At 37.4% G+C, this 17,489-nt stretch overlaps 1 protein-coding gene across 1 annotated transcript in view; it reads right to left on the bottom strand.

Annotated features, from left to right (window-relative positions):
• The window catches only part of LOC136872496 (ribosome biogenesis protein BOP1 homolog), a 115,258-nt gene that overhangs the window by 66,187 nt on the left and 31,582 nt on the right, over nt 1–17,489 (bottom strand). Inside the window, exons 3-5 of the mRNA XM_067146304.2 lie at nt 12,505–12,656; nt 4,750–4,867; nt 4,356–4,670 (exon numbers count right to left, since the gene is read on the bottom strand). Coding sequence (XP_067002405.2) covers nt 4,356–4,670; nt 4,750–4,867; nt 12,505–12,656 — 585 coding nt within the window. The remainder of the gene's footprint in view (nt 1–4,355; nt 4,671–4,749; nt 4,868–12,504; nt 12,657–17,489) is intronic.

Genomic DNA, 17,489 nt, shown 5'->3' with positions numbered 1-17,489 from the left:
GGACGGGAGACGAGTTAACTCGTCTTCACAAGACTCGTATGTTCGGTGACATCTATCGAAACTTCCGAAATTAGCTGCTGGTCAAGATTTCTAGAATTTCGGTGTTGAAGCTTTTGTGTTATTCCATGATAGCTTTGCGTTACATTCTTCTTCTGTTTTATGATTCATTTGCTAAGTTTTCCGACCACATGTTTACATCGTTCAAGGAGCCATGTGATGGGTAAGATGGCGCTTCCCAGACTGAACACGAGCTTAGATGCAGATGAGAATTTTAATTATATCCAGATAAGTAACCGGATTGCCCCAGTGATGTTGATGACCGCGAGTTCGACATTGAAAGATATTCTAACAAAAGTGTTTCGGTTGATAATGATGTACGCCCTCCAAAACAACGTGACGTAGAGGTGGTCGAGAACGAAGCTGAAAGTGATATTGTGAGCATAAATGGAAGTATATGCCTAATAATTCTGATGAATGGGTAGAAAATTATAGTTCACCGACTTTAGAGGATTTCCCAGGAGTTCCTGGCAAAACGGTAAGACTTGATGAACTTCAAAATATTGAGTAGTAGGGCTTACTTTTTGTGATGATTTCTTTGAACTTGTTGCTGAGCATATGAAATTTTATCACGAGCAAACTTCTTCATCACACAAAATATCCCCTAAGAGCTTGAAGTGGCCTGATGTAATGATACGACACAATGATTTTTTGCTTTGTTTACAATGATGGACAGGTAAAAATGTCGTATTGGAAAGACTACTGGTCAACTGATACCCTCATTTAAACCACCATATACAGTGTGTAGAAATATATTTGAGCAGATATCACACCAGGAAACGTTATTAAGACTCTTACCAAAGGTCTCCTGTAAATTTCACCATAATCAGTACAAGGTTAGTGAAGCTCGACTCATTTGTTTATGCGCATGCACTGTAGCAATATATTACACAGAAAATGTCCGGCCACAGGGATTGTGCAGTGTGATGGTCACCCGGTCCGCAATGTGTTAAATCTATTAATCCAAGACTGTAAACTTGAAAGTTTGACAGTCACACCTGCTGTGCTATATGAACTGCTGAGCTTGAACCACGGTTCCATGAAAGTGGTATATTAGATGCATGAGCATGTTTAATCCACTTCAGTAACACACTTTCCACTTTCATGCATAGATTTCCTTTTTTCACTTACTCCTTTGCAAGGATGTTTAATGTCTTTCCACTTGCAAAGTATAGGTTTAGGATGGATGGAAGAATATTCAATTTCCATGCAATATCCACATGCTTTATGCGAGGATTATGGTCCACTTCTAGAATGAACATCAGTTTTTCATCATCTGTTGCAACTTCTTTTTATCTATAATTAAAAACACTAAGACACTGAATGAATTAGCAAACACAACATACATCAAGTGGAACAGTCACAAGCTGCTCTCAGGTAGAGGGACAAAGTTCAAAATTTTGTACTCGCCTCTTGTATGATGTAAAATTTTTCCTTAGTTTTTGACAGCCTGAGGGCTCTGTACTGGATGAAGAAGTAAAAGTAACACTGTCTCTCCCTCCCTCTGTGGGAAGAGGCACTTTGAGGATGTCGTCATACAAGATATTCCAAAATCCTGGGCTGCAGTTAGATCCCTGGGGATATCCTTTGTTGATGTATTTAGTTGAAATTGCTGTTCTGACTTGAAGTTTCACTTTTCTGTTTCAGAAGTTCGCTTGAGTGCTTTTGCACAGATTACATTGACATTGTTTCCTGTAGCTGGCTGAATGGTAAACATTGCAGCCTTCGTTCATAGGATCCCAGGTTCAATTCTTGTCAGTGTCCAGTTAATTCACCTCAATCAGTGACGGGGTGTTTTGTCTTAATATTCACCTCTTCATTTGCATACAATTTATCACACCACCAAACACTACAAAAAAAAACACACAATAGTGAATACATCCCTCTACGTAGGTTTGGTATCAGGAATTGACCGTAAAAACAAGCTAAGCTTGCAGATAGTACCAAGCCCAAGTAACTGGGAATAAAGCCAAGAAAGAAAGAAAGAATGAAAGAAAGAAAGAAAGAAAGGCTACCTTTTTTTTCCCCCCTTTACATAATTTTCAATGAAATTTTTCAAATCAATTGATTTGACCTCAAGATCCTGCCAAAAATGACGAATCTGCATTCTACTGTACAATTACTGTAGAACAAAAATACCTCTGAACCACCCAGAAAGGGAAGAACAAAGTGAACATCTAACAAGAAAACTTTCATATACAAATGTAATGAGCCATATTTAATAGTATAGTACACTTAGAGAAGACAGTGGGCTGAATTCATAGATAGCACTTATAAGTGCCTCTTCTATGTAAGCTAGGTTTCATTTCATATTACTTACTTAAGCGTCCCTCCTTCACACACTTGAGAATCACTTATGTTGTTTGGTAGCAACATGGAAGATAAGGATTTTGCTAAATCTGTTGCAATTCATACACATAGACCTAATGCTTTCCGTGCACCAAAAAGGTATTTGAGCCACATGGAAAATCCTGTCAAAATGGTTTGTGACTAACAATTTAAAAGAAGGTTCCAATTTACTAAACTGACAGTTATGAACATTCTTGTTCCCTTGGCTGTCAGGACAAACATATCCTCCCTAACTCACCATTAATGGGAATATTAGTTGCTTTGAGATTTTATGCCACCTCTTCATTTCAGGAGAGTATTATTAATTTTATTACTAGAGGACCCGCGCTGCTCTGCAGCATTCGTTATAAATAGGTCAGACGACTCGTCTTGATATGCCTATCGTAGCCATATTGTTTTGCCTGCCCTCATCAATGGTTTTATGAACATTTAAAGGAAGCGTGTTATGGTACGCCGCAGTTCGTAGTCAGAATCCATCCATTCCGATGTTGGTTTGTGATGTTAAGTTTGGTATTGCGTCGTAGAAGACAATGGTATTTTTAATCGCAGTTCTTCTGTATATTGTGAGCTCATAGGTTAGTTGAAGCCTTTTTTTTTTTTTTTTTTGTGTCAGGCAGAGAACGTTTTTAAAGATACAGGGCCTTCACTCTTTCTCGTATAGCTAGGTTATCCTTTGATAGGTGTTCCCAAGTAATGTCTAAGGCGTATGTCATGATGGAGTCTGTTTATACGAAGACCTTTTCTCTTAGCAGGATGTAAGTTATTAGGAACGCTCTGCCATTTGTTGAATATATTTGGAAGTTGGGAAGGGTTAGAGAATCAAAGAGTATCTAGCAGGGAATAGTATTCTTCCGTGATCAGGCTTGACAGGTAGTATTATTATTAGCGTATGGCAATGTAGGCTACACAAAACAATACAAAGATTAAATATACATGAAGAGTAAGCACAAACTATTATAAACATAATTACGAGATATACACATTATAACATTGAAAACAATCATGCAAGCAAAAGGGTTCAAAGAGTTAGATCCACATTCTCTAGCCATTGTATGGCCTCAGCAGAAGCCACCACAAAGTCCTGGCTGCATGCAATGACATTACTTAAGATAAAAATCGCACATATCAGAATACAATGAAAATGTTAGTCGCTTAGCAACCTAAGTACAGAATGTATTGCGGATTAGGGCAGGCCTTCGCCTGCAATTATTAGAGTGATGATTTAATGATTTGATTCTATGATTACTCAAAGTTGCCTGAACTTAGAGATCTATCATTGTCTCATGATTCAATGCCAATTCTGGAGAGAATAAAACAAAAATGAAGCAGATCGGTCCAGTAGAACGGAGGATGGATTCGCCAAAGCTGTTTTTAGATAACTTTTAATATATGGATTATTATTTGGCTTAATTAATTGGAAACATATTAAAAATTTATAAGTTGCCAAGTAGGCCTAGAGAATAGTAAAGAACACTATTGACTTATCTTGAAAAATGAACTTAGAAACAAAGTTACAGTATTACAAAAAAAAATCCGGTTGGTTTGTACAGATTTATATCAGGTTAGTCAAGTCAACCATTTGTCAGATTGCATCAGTAGTTTCTGAAATTATGACATGCCACATCATATTTCCTTCAGACCAGATTGTATTATTTTCTTTTAGGCATTCTGACAACCAAATAAGTATATACTATTTTCTAACCTCAAAAATAGCTACAAATGGCGTGTGATGTCTTTCGATAAACAAAACACAATTGGAAATATACGACCCAGGAAGCACGAGCACAATATACAGCATTGCCACACCTCCAGTGAATACTCATTGTACAAATGTGTGTGCTCTGTAAGTGTAGTGTATGAAATGTAAACTCATATAAGTGATACCTTATTATTTAAGGGTTTCACGTATGTGTAAGTGCTGTCTATGAATTTGGCCAAGAAAAACTTACCTCTTTCTTATCAAAGAGATATTCTGGAGGTGGATTATAAGATTCAGCATGGCCTGGCAGATGCCTTTTTGGGGCTGGAATGTGATCATGAATTCTTCGCATATGCTCGGCTGTATCATCCGTTTGCCACAGCATATAAAACTTTGGCTCCCGTTCTTTCTCTTGATGAGGCTTGATCCAACCCATTTTTATAGCATGAACGATTTTACCAACCTTCTGCTTCTCCACTTTGCTTGGTAAAAATGAACGTTTATGCTCAGGAAATTTCCGAAGGGGAGTTTTCATTACCTCTGAAGTGAACCATTCAATCCATGGCTGAAAAAACAAGAAGATCCTTCTCACCACATGAGCAAAAAACCAGCATTAAAATAATGACACATGCAAACATACTTACACCATATTCTTCATATTCAGCATCAGGTATTTTCTGAGACTGCAGTCTCTGAATGAGTTCTGCATCAGCATCACACAGTACAACATCTTGGCCAGTTTGTGGATCCTTAACAGTCCGCCTGAGATAGACGATAAGTCAATTATTACAATGAACAGGAAATAACCTCCAAGTCTCCACAGTGTACTATATACTGAAGGAATGATTACGTATAAAATCAGAAAACTCAAAATTTAGATTTCTATGTCATTGCTCTTCGTTAGGTAGATGATATCAGCTTACTTCTAAAACTAGTGCACACAGGAATATGAAGTAACACTGGCATTTTGCTTATATTTGTGTCATGGGAATCAAGCAATTATCCTCTAACGCAGGTATTCAGACTCAAATTCAGGCTAATAAAATTCCTACACTGGTTAGAATATTCTACAACTTTAAGGTTTTCAACTTCTGCCATATGAAGTTCATATGTCTTGCAGAAGTTATTTAACTCTTTCCGTCTAACTGCGAGCATAGCGCAGCGGCCGAAATTACGTTTGGGCCGCGCTGCGGGCATAGCCCGTAGTAAGGTTTCACAATTCACTAAAAATCGAGAATGAGATATGCACGCATTCTGGTGGTTACATCGTGTTTCTTCATGTATTATTTACGAGAGTATTTAATCAGATGGCAGTATTATATGTCTAAGTCAGAGAATTTTTGATATTTTCGATCAGCATGCATCAGTAGATGTTGTACCTTAGTGAGCTCTAAGACAGGGCTTCTCGCAGTAAACATGTGCTTGACGAAAGTGATATTTTCGATATTTTATGATATAAGTTTATGCGCAAATAAACATTTTATTGACATATGAATTCGAAACAACTTCTTACATCTCATTATGATTGGAGTTCATTTTACGGCCTAGCGCATGTTCCCGCGTATTTCATATTTGCGTGAATACGTAAGATGGTCTACATATTAGTCAAGTTGTCTGTTTAGAAGACTGTATTTTCTCTTTTTCAGAAGTCTTTTATAGCAAATGGAACAATAATTTTACATTTGAGTACCTTTTGACAAAATTTATCAATTAAAATAAAATTTCATAAGAGCTCCCATTTTCATTATTGTAATTATTACTATTATTATTATTGAAAAATTATTATTTTTATATCGTACTCATTATTGTTGTTTTGTAATTGCAATGCACAATTTATATTAGCAAAATAGGGTAAATATAGCAGTATTTCAAAAAACTGTACTTGCTTAGTTATCTGTCAAACCTTTCCTCCATTCGCAAAACATGGTATAATATGTAAACAATTTTAAAATATCATGTGATAGTTGACATGATACAAACAGCACTTTTCAAAATTAGATGCTCAAACAAGCACAAAGATAAAAGAATCGTGCAAATATCTCCTACCGGTACAGAGATATTATGTTTTAAAAATCCTTGAAAATGCCCAGTCCAGAACGTTTGTTAGGGATATTAAGGCCCAGATTGGAATGGGTTAAGAGATCCAGTTCTTTTATAAGAACAGCAAGAAAATTTAGTATATTATTACTGATTTTCATTCATACAGTGGAATCCCATTAAAACATTCCTCAATAACATGTTTTTCGTGTTAATCATGTCTAATTATAAAAGTCCCAGTCCCAAAGCACTAAATTTTATGTAAAATATTGCTTTAGCAAGTTTTCGTGCTCCTGCTTACTACGTTCAAATTTTTACTTTCTTCATTCAATATTTTGGTAGTCCTTATGCATTTGTCAGTCCAGTTGGACATGCAGCCACGACATGAGTGCATGTTAGTGATGCGATGTGTGTTAGGGTGAGAGAGAATGCTTAATTACCCTTACAGACAGCTGATACCATGCATTTTATGTTATAAACAATGGAACATGCCCTGGAGCATTGACGTTTCATGACGTCCCACACATTCGGTTTTCTCCGCTAGAATTCAGAAACGAGTCAAGAGAACAACCGTGGTCTACCTTCACATCGCTTTGTATTGTACAATATTGGAGCGATTGGCATTTGAATTCTGTTGTGGTAGCTTTCACTTCTAAGATAATACAGACATCGGTATTGCTCATTAAGTACTACAAGTTTGATCTCTGTTCCACTCCAACAGTATGTACATTCCTGTAAGTGCCAACAACCTCATTAGAGCGGCATCGGTTCAGATCGTTTCACTTCGGCCAAGCATGGCGCGGGAGCAGTCAAAAGCTCAGCTCAGTTTAGCAGCAAATGTGCTCCCTGTAGTGTCACCTATTAATTCAGTGATGATAGCTTGCCATATAGCGATATAGTATTTTTGGCTATTTTTATCTGAGCATTTGTTTGCAATGGAGAGGAAGAAAGTAAAAGGACAGTAAAGACAGTAAAAAACTACAAATCCTTCAAGATGTGGATCGCAGTGTGAAAATTAAATATTCCTCTGTCAGCTTTAAATAAAATTGTTAGCAAACGTAAACTGATTGAAACTGCTTTTGAAGAAAGGAAAAAAAGTGCTTAAAGTAAACTTAACTGCCAGGATTAGTTTCCAGAACTAGAAAAAACTGTTCTAAAGTGGTTTGTGCAAGCGTGAGGTTCAAATGTGCCAGTAGACTGTACTGTGTTTTGAGCTCAGGCAACACTTACTGCACAGAAGATGGGACTTAATGATTTTAAAGTATCTAATGGCTGGGCAGACAGATTCAAGAATCAACATGACCTAGTTTATAGATGTGTGCGAGGCGAAGCTGCTGCCCAGGATTTCGACACTACACTGTACGAAACTATTGAAACACAGAAAACTACAACGCTTCCTGCAATTTTGAAAGACTGTACTCCTGACGATATTTTTAATGCAGATAAAACGGAGCTGTTTTTTCATCTTCTTCCAGATAAAACCCTGGATTTTAAGGGCGCGAAGTGTTACGGTGACAAACTTAACTAGGAAAGGCTTACAGTTCTCCTGTGCTGTAATGAAAGTGGAACTGAAAAGTTGGTACCACTGGTTATTGGACAAACAAGCAAGCAATCCACGATGTTTCAAGAATGTGCAATCTTTTCTATGCAAGTACCCTTCTAACATGAAAGCGTGGCAACTTCTGCAGTATTTGAAAATTTCTTACGCGCATGGGATGCAATGCGTGGCATTGATCAGTGCCCCACTCATTTCCCAAATCAAGATTATTTTCCTCCCAGCAAACTGCACGAGTAAGCTACAGCCATTAGACCAAGGCATAATACGGTGCATGAAGTAGAAGTATTGTAAGAGGCTGGTACAGAAAAGATTGACTGCGGTGAAATCTACAACGAGAAATATCACTGTCTTAGATGCCATGCATTTCATTAAAGCTGCCTGGGATTCTGTGGAGCAGAACACTATTCGGAACTGCTTCAACGCAACCGGATTTTGTCGTGTTTACACTGATGACATCATGCTAGATGATTTTTTCTGAGTGAAGAATGACACCGAATAGCAGGAGAGATCACTTTTGAAACATATATCAACGTTGAAGACCATGTTCTGGTGTGTGAAACTATGACAATAGATGAAATACTTGAAGAACAGAAGATGGAAAAAATGTCAGTGCAGGATGAAAGTGATGACGAGCCAGATCCTGAGCCAGTTCTCACGTTGTCAAAAGTGATAGAGGCAATGGACATAGATGGAAGGCGCAAGATCCAGGCTGTAGGGTTAACGAGGAAGAACAGTCCACTTAAGTTTGTGAGCTCCTGTCAGGTGCGCAGACTTGTGTGAGGTCTTGCATTGTCGAGGAGAAGGAGAAGTTAGTTTGTATTTTTGTGGCTACGAACACAAAGTCGTTTCTTCAATTTCCTTAGAGTAGCACAATACACTTCAGAGTTGATCTTTTCTCCATGAAGGAGAACATCGAACAGAATAACCCTTTCAGAGTCCCAGAAGACCGTAGCTGTTGTATGTCCGGCGCTCTCTTCTCGCTCAGCCAGCCAGCTGCACGCGCGCCTGTGTATCATTCTGCTAGCTTCGACGCGCAGCCCTCAGTGCGCGTGCCTGACCATCGAGTGTACTATAAATAGGAGCTCCCTGTCTGCTCACTTGCCCACTTGCCCCGGTGTCCAGCTCCAGAATACACCCTACGTCGAGCACGGAGGCTACTCCTCTTGAAAATGTGCTTCGACCAGGTGGACTGAATTTCTGGCAGTACGAGGTTTCACCTCTGGTCACCGTTCCCTTACCTGTTTCCGCTGCCTATGTTCCGTAACTCTTTGACAAGCCATTTTCATTCCCTAATCTATGCAAGCTCCCTTAGTTTCGCTAGGTGGAATTTCTTCAATCAATTGAACTTGCTTTTTAGGAATTCAGGCACTTCAACAAACAAGGACTCTCATGAACATTTATGTTAGTGTGCCAGATAGTTCTCGACTATCAACGTGTCAATTCACAAAGACTATCTTTTCAAGATAGAAGTGTATATAAAGACTGCAAACCTGTACATATTGTATAAAGACAGACTTTTCTCAAGATTCAATATTCCTTTTTGCTTCAAAATAAATTTCTGTTATTTGTATAAATATCATAAAGTGAAGCAATAAAAGTTGTGTTCTGTAAACTTCAACCTTGGTTACAACAGTAGCCATGACTTTACCAGCTGAGGGTACAATTTTGATCTTTTTCTTTATGGGAGAGTTGATGTGGCACCACTCCATGGATTGTCATTTTGTTTCTGGTTCAAAGTGATGAATCTATGTTTCATAGCCTGTGACAATGTTTGACAAGAAATTGTCACCTTCAGCCTCATAATGAGCAAGCAATTCCACACAGATGTTTCTACTTTGCTATTTATGGTCTTCCATTAGGTGTCGAGAAACCCAGCGGGAACAAAGCTTTGAATACTGCAACTGGTGGATAAATGTGTCAGCACTACCAACGTCAAGTTTAGCAGCAAGGTGTTTGACTGTGATCCAACGATCACCTCTAATAAGGGTGTCCGCACGTTCCAACTTTGCAGGTGTCACAGCTGTGTGCGGCCGGCCGGCACAGGGGAGATCGGACAGGTTTGTTTGACCTTGTTGTGATGTGACGACTCACCGTGGTTTTGTCCACAGCCAGGTCTCTGTAGACATTCTGCAAGCGCCTATGAATATCTGTGATGCCCTGGTTTTCCAGCAAATGAAACTCAATAATTGCTCAGCGTTTGGCACGTACCTCTGTCGCAGACACCATTTTGAAGGCTAGTTATAGCGCTGCCACCTAGAGGAAATTAATGAAACTGTACGAGACAAAGCGGGAATATTCAAAGATGTCCCAAACAAAATTCCAATTTTTTAAAACTGAAATTGGCCGAGAAATAAATTGTGTTGCATTATATATTGAATGTCCTTTGTATTATTAGAATTGAAGTTCATATACTGTAATTCATTTTTATGTTATTTATTCCCCCTGTAAGTTACTGACATACCTATGTTGATGTTGTGACTGTAGTAGTGCATGTAACTAATTCTTAAGGTCGGCAATTTCACATGCATATCTATGACGTACCTTTATAAATTATTGTTACACGTTGTAAATACAGTATAGCATTTTTGGTAGTAAGTTTTCCCACTTTTGATGTCCAATTTTTTCAGTCCATTTGAAAATGTACTACTTCTTTGTCGTTTAGGCCTACTGAAGACCACGGGGCTCGTTATCTACTCTTCGGTCAAGTTGTTGCTTCCTTCTTTCAATACTTCATTTGCCGACTACGAATGTCCACTGTATTTTTTCATAATCTCTAATCAGGAACATCTCCAGTTAATCTTACATGTATGATTTTCAGTGGATGATATTTATCGTTTGACTTTTAGTCCTGGGAGTGTTCGAGAACACGTAAACTAAACTGTTACCTTGTGAATAACTGTAAGCCTTAAACTCTAATTCCATTAAATTTCTGGCCAAGTAGTCTTAACTAGTAAAGTCATGCTCTATGAAGAACATCCTAAGTGCTAATATTGTGTAATGGAAATCTTAAAAAGGGCGAAATCAATTGGAAAACTAAGCCTCAGATTACTAAAGAAGAATCACTGACAGCTGAAGAGCTTTTCAATGCAACTGTAGCCATGTCCAATTAATATCCTGTATACTTACTTCTGAGAACAGTTTCAGTAAACAGGATACATATAGTCCTGGTTTAATATTACAAGATATTAAAATATCCAGAAATAGTAAATACAGGAACTAAATATATCTCACGCTAGGTGCAACAAATATTCTGTCACTCTAAATATTTGTACAGCACTGGGTGATCTACTGTCCCATTGGCCTTACAGTGAAAGATAACAGAAGTAAAACAGTCACCAAGATTACAATGGGTTGAACAGCTAACAGTTGAGTCTATGCATTGATCAGCTACAATTCAGCCAGTTCATCCATCTTTTATCATCATAGGCTCAAGAATTGGGATAAAGTAAGTTGGACACCATTTGTGATGCAGATCATGATTGTCACTTAGCCATTTTGGTGTTATTTCCATACAAGGTCCCAAAAATACAGATTAAATCTGTAGTTAAAATTCCTTTTCTTTATTCAAAAGTTTAAGATATAAAAATTCTGATGTACTTTTGTAGTAGACAGGCGGATGAATTCATATCTTCTGATTCATATACTGATGACTGAACAGATCAGTTAGATATAAATAAAAACATGGCATACATTCATAAAGACAAAGAAAGATAGGAACATGAAAAGGAACACATAATAGGATACATATGAGACAAGTCAGTATGGGGAGACTGAGCAAAAGAAAGAGGAGGAAAGGACATCTTTAAATAGATTGGCTAGCTCTCTTGTTTCTGTCCTGTAGAGTTTTTCATGTTTGTCCTTGTCTCTTCATTTTATTGCTTCCTCATCCCACACTAACCTACGAAGGTAATCCCTAAAATAAGGTCTCCTATTTTTTATGAATGCATAGACCTGTTTATTTCTATGATGGTTTACATCATTTTACAGCATGAACATTTAGCTATTTTTCTACATAATCACCATTTCGGTCTATGCATTTTTGTAGACGCTGTGACAGTTTTTGTATGCCCATGTCATATCAGTTTGCCACCATACTGTTCAGGAAGTTGTGAGCGGCGCTTCAGGAAACCTCGCCAACCAAAAGTGCAGAGATCTTCCAGGGTGATCCACCAATCTTCCCGCATGATTTGCTCAACCTTCACGACTGTCTCGATGAAAATTGACGATCTCCTGCTCCTTTGTTCGTTCATCGTGAATTTCAGTCTGTCCGGCTGCAAACGCTCTACACCACTTATGAACATTTTTGACATCCATTCATGACTCACCATACATTCATAGGATATAGACTTCATGGTTTTGGTCCGAATTGAATTGTGATCACAACAATGATTATTAAATTAATGTCGTAACGGTCCACCTTTTCAATACTATAATATGCAAAATATTTGAATTACATGTAATAATTATTATTGTTGTCACCTACGCTTCCGTCAATTGGCGATGGATTTCAATCGGTTCAGTACCTTTCGCGTTCAAAAACCGAATAACTGCACGCACTCAGCGCAGCATGTGCATGTTTATGTGCGAGTGTGGGAAACACTCTTCACAATATTGTGACCAACAGCCACACGAACAGAGTTCTGTATTTATAAAAAGATACACCTTATTTTTGGGATTACCATCGTATTTCGAGTTCCTTTCTATATACAACTATCTGGCACTTGTTTAGCTCTTTCTTTCATATACATACTGTACAAACATAAGGTTTTTAATTAAATACATTCTAAAATAAAAATGGACATACCAGAAGTTTGGATCCTCCATTCTTCTCAGGAAATTATCCAACTCGTCACCTCTTTCTGGTTTCATGATCTTCTTTCCCTCCCAATCATATCCAATGTGGGGATAATCATCATACCAACTCATAGGAATATTACCCACTGTATTTCGAATGTCCTAAACAGTAAATATTACGTATCATTATTAAGGATATCACTATGAACTAAATGCACAGAAATTAAATTTTAAAAAATACATATAGAAATCTGTGATGTTTGATTTCAGGGGAAATAGAACAAAATACTAATGACCATCAATGTAAATCAAAGTTGTGCCTACTTTTATAGTAGATGGCTAGGTGGACACACACAACCTAATACATATACAGTAAAGCCTTGGATTCCAAGCATAAACCATTCTGTAAACATGCTTGTAATCCAAAGCACTCTTACATCAAAGCAAATTTTCCCATACAAAATAACTGAAACGCTGATGATTCATTCCACAACTCAATAATATGTATTGATATAACATGATTCACATGGGAAGCAATTGCCCTACATATTCTCATCTTTTGGAACATGTGGCCATTGCTTTTGATACACTCATGACTCCCCTTGCTACATCCAGAACCTTTAGTTCTTCTTTAATATTGTTTAATAAGGCGATGTAGACTTAGTGTAAAATCTCATGATATCGGGCAAAAGTATACCTTGTTCATAGGCTACTTCTCGATTATTTTCCTTCTTAACTTTCACCATAATCATCTACTTTTTCTTACTGCCTTCCTCTTCAATTCTTTTCTTCTCAGGGCCCATTGCTGTAGTAAAATTTGGCAGGGTTGCCTAATCCATAGCATGGAAATCCTCTAATCAAGCTCTAACAATCTTCAGCTTTTTAACTATTCAAACTCCTTACTTCTAACCTCTGACCCTGTTGTTTCCCCTCTGACAGACATTAAAAACCTTCAGAATCAGAGGAAAAAGAATACCCACAATTCCACAGCATGAGGGAAAGGGGAGGAGTAAAGAAATGACTTAGTTTTGGTCAACTGACTGTCAGCAGACAGATCAGTACTACTCGTAGTGCAAAACTTCACTCGTTTATCAAGTTAAAATTCATTTAAAATTTTTGCTCATCTTGCAAAACACTTTTAGACCAACATGCTTGCAATCCAAGGTTTTACTGTACTTCCTTATGATTCAGCACAAGGTACCAAAAATAAAGACTAAATCAATAATTTACTGCAATTTTGTACTTTTTGATTAAATTTCAGATTGATATCTACAATTTAAAACAAGGTACATAAAAATTATCTCAAATCGTCACCATACCAATACAGATTACACTTTAAATTTTTTCTTACGGATAAACGCATCACCAGAATACAAAATACAAGAGAAAATGCTTGAAGTGATGAGTCTCTTCTGCATATCCATTAATCAATAACCAGGAGATCCAGCCTCAGTGGCTAGCAAGCTGATTTGTAAAGGCTGCGGTTCAGTATGTGCAATAAAGAAAAGAAAACCTTCTCACGTGCATGTGTATCATTACTTAAGTAGTGCTAGATATTTCTGGCATTTTCATATTTGTACCAACATTAATTTCTACGGGAAAGCTCTAAACTAAATTTTCTCTTCAATAAGTTGTGTTCCAGCTCTTTCTTTTTCTAGTCAAGAGCAGTCCTTTCTACGAGCCTGAATGGTTGTGCCTAACTCCACTCCCAGGAAGAATGTGTCAATTTTGTTGCCAAGTTATAGGTAGAAAAAATATGGATATGTGAAGGTCATTACATGAATAAGCATAATCTGGGAAGCCACTATTCATTCATACTCCGGGATGCTACCTCTACCTACTAGAATTCCCCTAAGTAAATGTCACAACTGTTAAGAAGGCAGGAACATTTTGGTAGTGGTAATAAAATAATAATAGAGGTAGCTTTTTCTGAAAACAAATAAAACACTGCAAAATTCACTTTGAGTTCAGAGTTCTTAAGATGAGACATGATACTTCAACGGGCACAAAGAATGGCAATAACAGAGTCTGTTGTTAAACCTACTGAACGGAGTTTATCTAATGCATAAGTGAATGGTGGGTACAAGACTTATCTGAGAAAAAGAGAATCTGGACGAGCCTCAGACTACTACTATGTTAATCACCTATTGGCTGAAGAGCTATCCGTTTTCCTACACACTTACCTGCTGTTTCTAATATGAAATATCTATATGACCTCAGTGAAAATACTACATCAGTTAGAAACCAGTCCAATTTAGACACTGAGCAGCTACAATTCAGCCAGTTCATCAGTACTTATCATCACAGGCTCGAGTAAACTTTTAAATTAATATCTCTTGATCAAAGAGTGCCTAAAATTTGAAAAATATTATCCATCATTCACTTTACTGTATGACAATTTACAGAGTCTTACCGAGTTCATCTGTTCTTGATTTACTAATCTAAAGCCTTCTTTGTCATGGGATGTCATTTGCCTATATTTCTCTGCCTTTTATTTCATTCTCAAACCTTCCATCTATATATAAGATATTTCTTATTCGCTCAGTTAACACCTGTTTACTTCTCAGACTTTTCACCACCGACCGGGTTGGCCGTGCGGGTAGGGGAGCACAGCTGTGAGCTTGAATTTGGGAGACAATGAGTTTGAACCCCATTTTTGGCAGCCCTGAAGATCGTTTTTTGTGGTTTCCCATTCTCACACCATGCAAATGATGGCGCTGTACCTTAAGGCCAAGGCTACTTCCTTTCCACTCCTAGCCCTTACCTATCCCATCGTTACCATAAGACTTCTCTGTGTCACTGCGGTGTGAAGCCAATTGTAAAAAAAGACCTTTCTCCAACCTTCATAAGCCCCCATTAACCACCCATTACGATTCCAATTATTTCCATTTTATTTATATCACAGACTTGCCAATCATTCTCATTATTGATCTATAGTGTTCTGCCAATGCTAACACTTTAAATATTCACCATTAACATTTGGTTTTCTACAACTGTTACTCTCCTTAGAATTCAAATGCACCCTTCCATTACAATCTAACTGTACCCATTGTGTCCATTCTTTTGTATTCTGATCACATAGGTGTGCATGGTAAATTGCTATTCTAAGTCTTTCTCCTATGGAATTAAGAGCGGTTAGCTCGGACTTGGATTGGAGCACGGGAACTGCTGGAGTTGCCTATGGCAAGGAAGTACATTAAAGGCCGTTCACCCATGAAGGTTGCAGTCCTACACATGTCCCTTTCAGTTACTCACTTGACTGTGCAGCATAAAGTTCTCAAAATTCAATCTAGGTGTTAATATAAGGAAAGATCTTCATTGGCATAATCACATAAATGGGATAGTAAATAAAGGGTACAGACCTCTGCACATGGTTATGAGCGTGTTTAGGGGTTGTAGTAAGGATGTAAAGGAGAGGGCATATAAGTTTCTGGTTAAGACCCCAACTCATGAACTGGAAAAAATCCAAAGAAAAGCAGCTTGATTTGTTCTGGGTGATTTCCGACAAAAGAGTAGCGTTACAAAAATGCTGCAAAGTTTGCGCTGGGAAGACTTGGGAGAAAGAAGACAAGCTGCTCAACAGATCTTTCTAGAATTCTGACATCCCCTTCTCAAAATTCTCTCGCATGATGTTAGCACTCCGCTGTGACGTAGTCCATGTGTCCTTGACCGCTCGACCCAGTTCCATTCCACATTTCCCTCAATGGGACGGCCTGGCTATTGGCTGATAACTTGACCGTGCGTATACATGAATAAAATGCAAATTAAACCAAATATCCTTTTGTTCTCCTAATGTACCATTCGGATGGGCACAATATTTAGCCTGGTTAGCAAAGATTTTGTATTGCAGTGATATCCAAATCACATTAAATTAAAAGGTTGTGTCTCTCCTAAGGGAATGTTTTGTATTTTATCTTCTTCCCTTATTTTATGGTTAACCCTCTCTTCTTTCTGTCTTGTTATTGACAGTGGATCCATCTATTTCATATATATTTCACTCGTGTTTGTTTTCTTGCATGATAATTTGTAAATTTAAGGTAGTTGTCGGTTCCTGCTTAACAGCTGGAGGTATGCAGAGTAGTTTGAACACCATAGCTGAATACTATAATAAATTAAAATTAATACGGGAAGTATTAAAGTAATGATGTGTAAAAAGCTAGCTATTTATGAGAAGGAATTTACATTCAAATAGAATATCTAGATCTTTTTTTATTGGAGAGAATATACAGTGGGCAAATAAAATTAAGAATTCAAAATGGAAGGCCTAGAATCAGTGTCAAAAAATAAGGTTATAGGCAGCAGAGTTCCAAATATGGTTCATAAAAATCAAGATAATGTGTTTAATGCCGTAGTGAAATGAAGATGTTGCGTGGGGAAGAAGTTTGGATAGCAGTGCTCAATTTCTCAAAATAATAAAATGTAATTGGAAACAAATAAATTTATTTTGAAATGTAACAATGTTGTTTGAGATGGTAAGAATTTTCACTAATGTTGAAAATTTTGATTGATTTACAGTTATGTATTATGATTCACCTTTGATGCCTGGAAGTGGAATACACAGACGATAATTTATTTTTTGGTTCATGTGTAAAAATCATAGGGAAGTTCAAGAAGTATAAGCACTTGTAAATATTTTTTTTCCTTCACTCAAGAAAAAGTTAACATTTTATTTCGAGAAATGTTCTTTGTGTTCAATAAATGTCCATTTATTTCGTTTTTGTGTAATTCTTGTGCCAGCCACCACCTATCCTGCCACCAAAAATTGCCCTGCGAATATAAATTTTATTAAAAATGTCCTGATATAGCAATTTCGGCTCTACGAACGTTCCACCCTTGGAACTCTCATGCAGCCGGCTGAGCGACTCTGGAAAAGGGGATCTTTTCCTTTTTGTTTTTTCTTTTATGCAAATTAATATTATTATTTACAATTAATAAAGAAACAAATACAATACACTTTAAATTCAGGAAACTCTGGATGAGAGTAAGTGCAGGTAT

Source organism: Anabrus simplex, chromosome 4 (genome assembly GCF_040414725.1).
Source record: "Anabrus simplex isolate iqAnaSimp1 chromosome 4, ASM4041472v1, whole genome shotgun sequence".
Lineage (NCBI taxonomy): Eukaryota > Metazoa > Arthropoda > Insecta > Orthoptera > Tettigoniidae > Anabrus > Anabrus simplex.
This window is presented reverse-complemented; position numbering and strand designations above follow the sequence as displayed.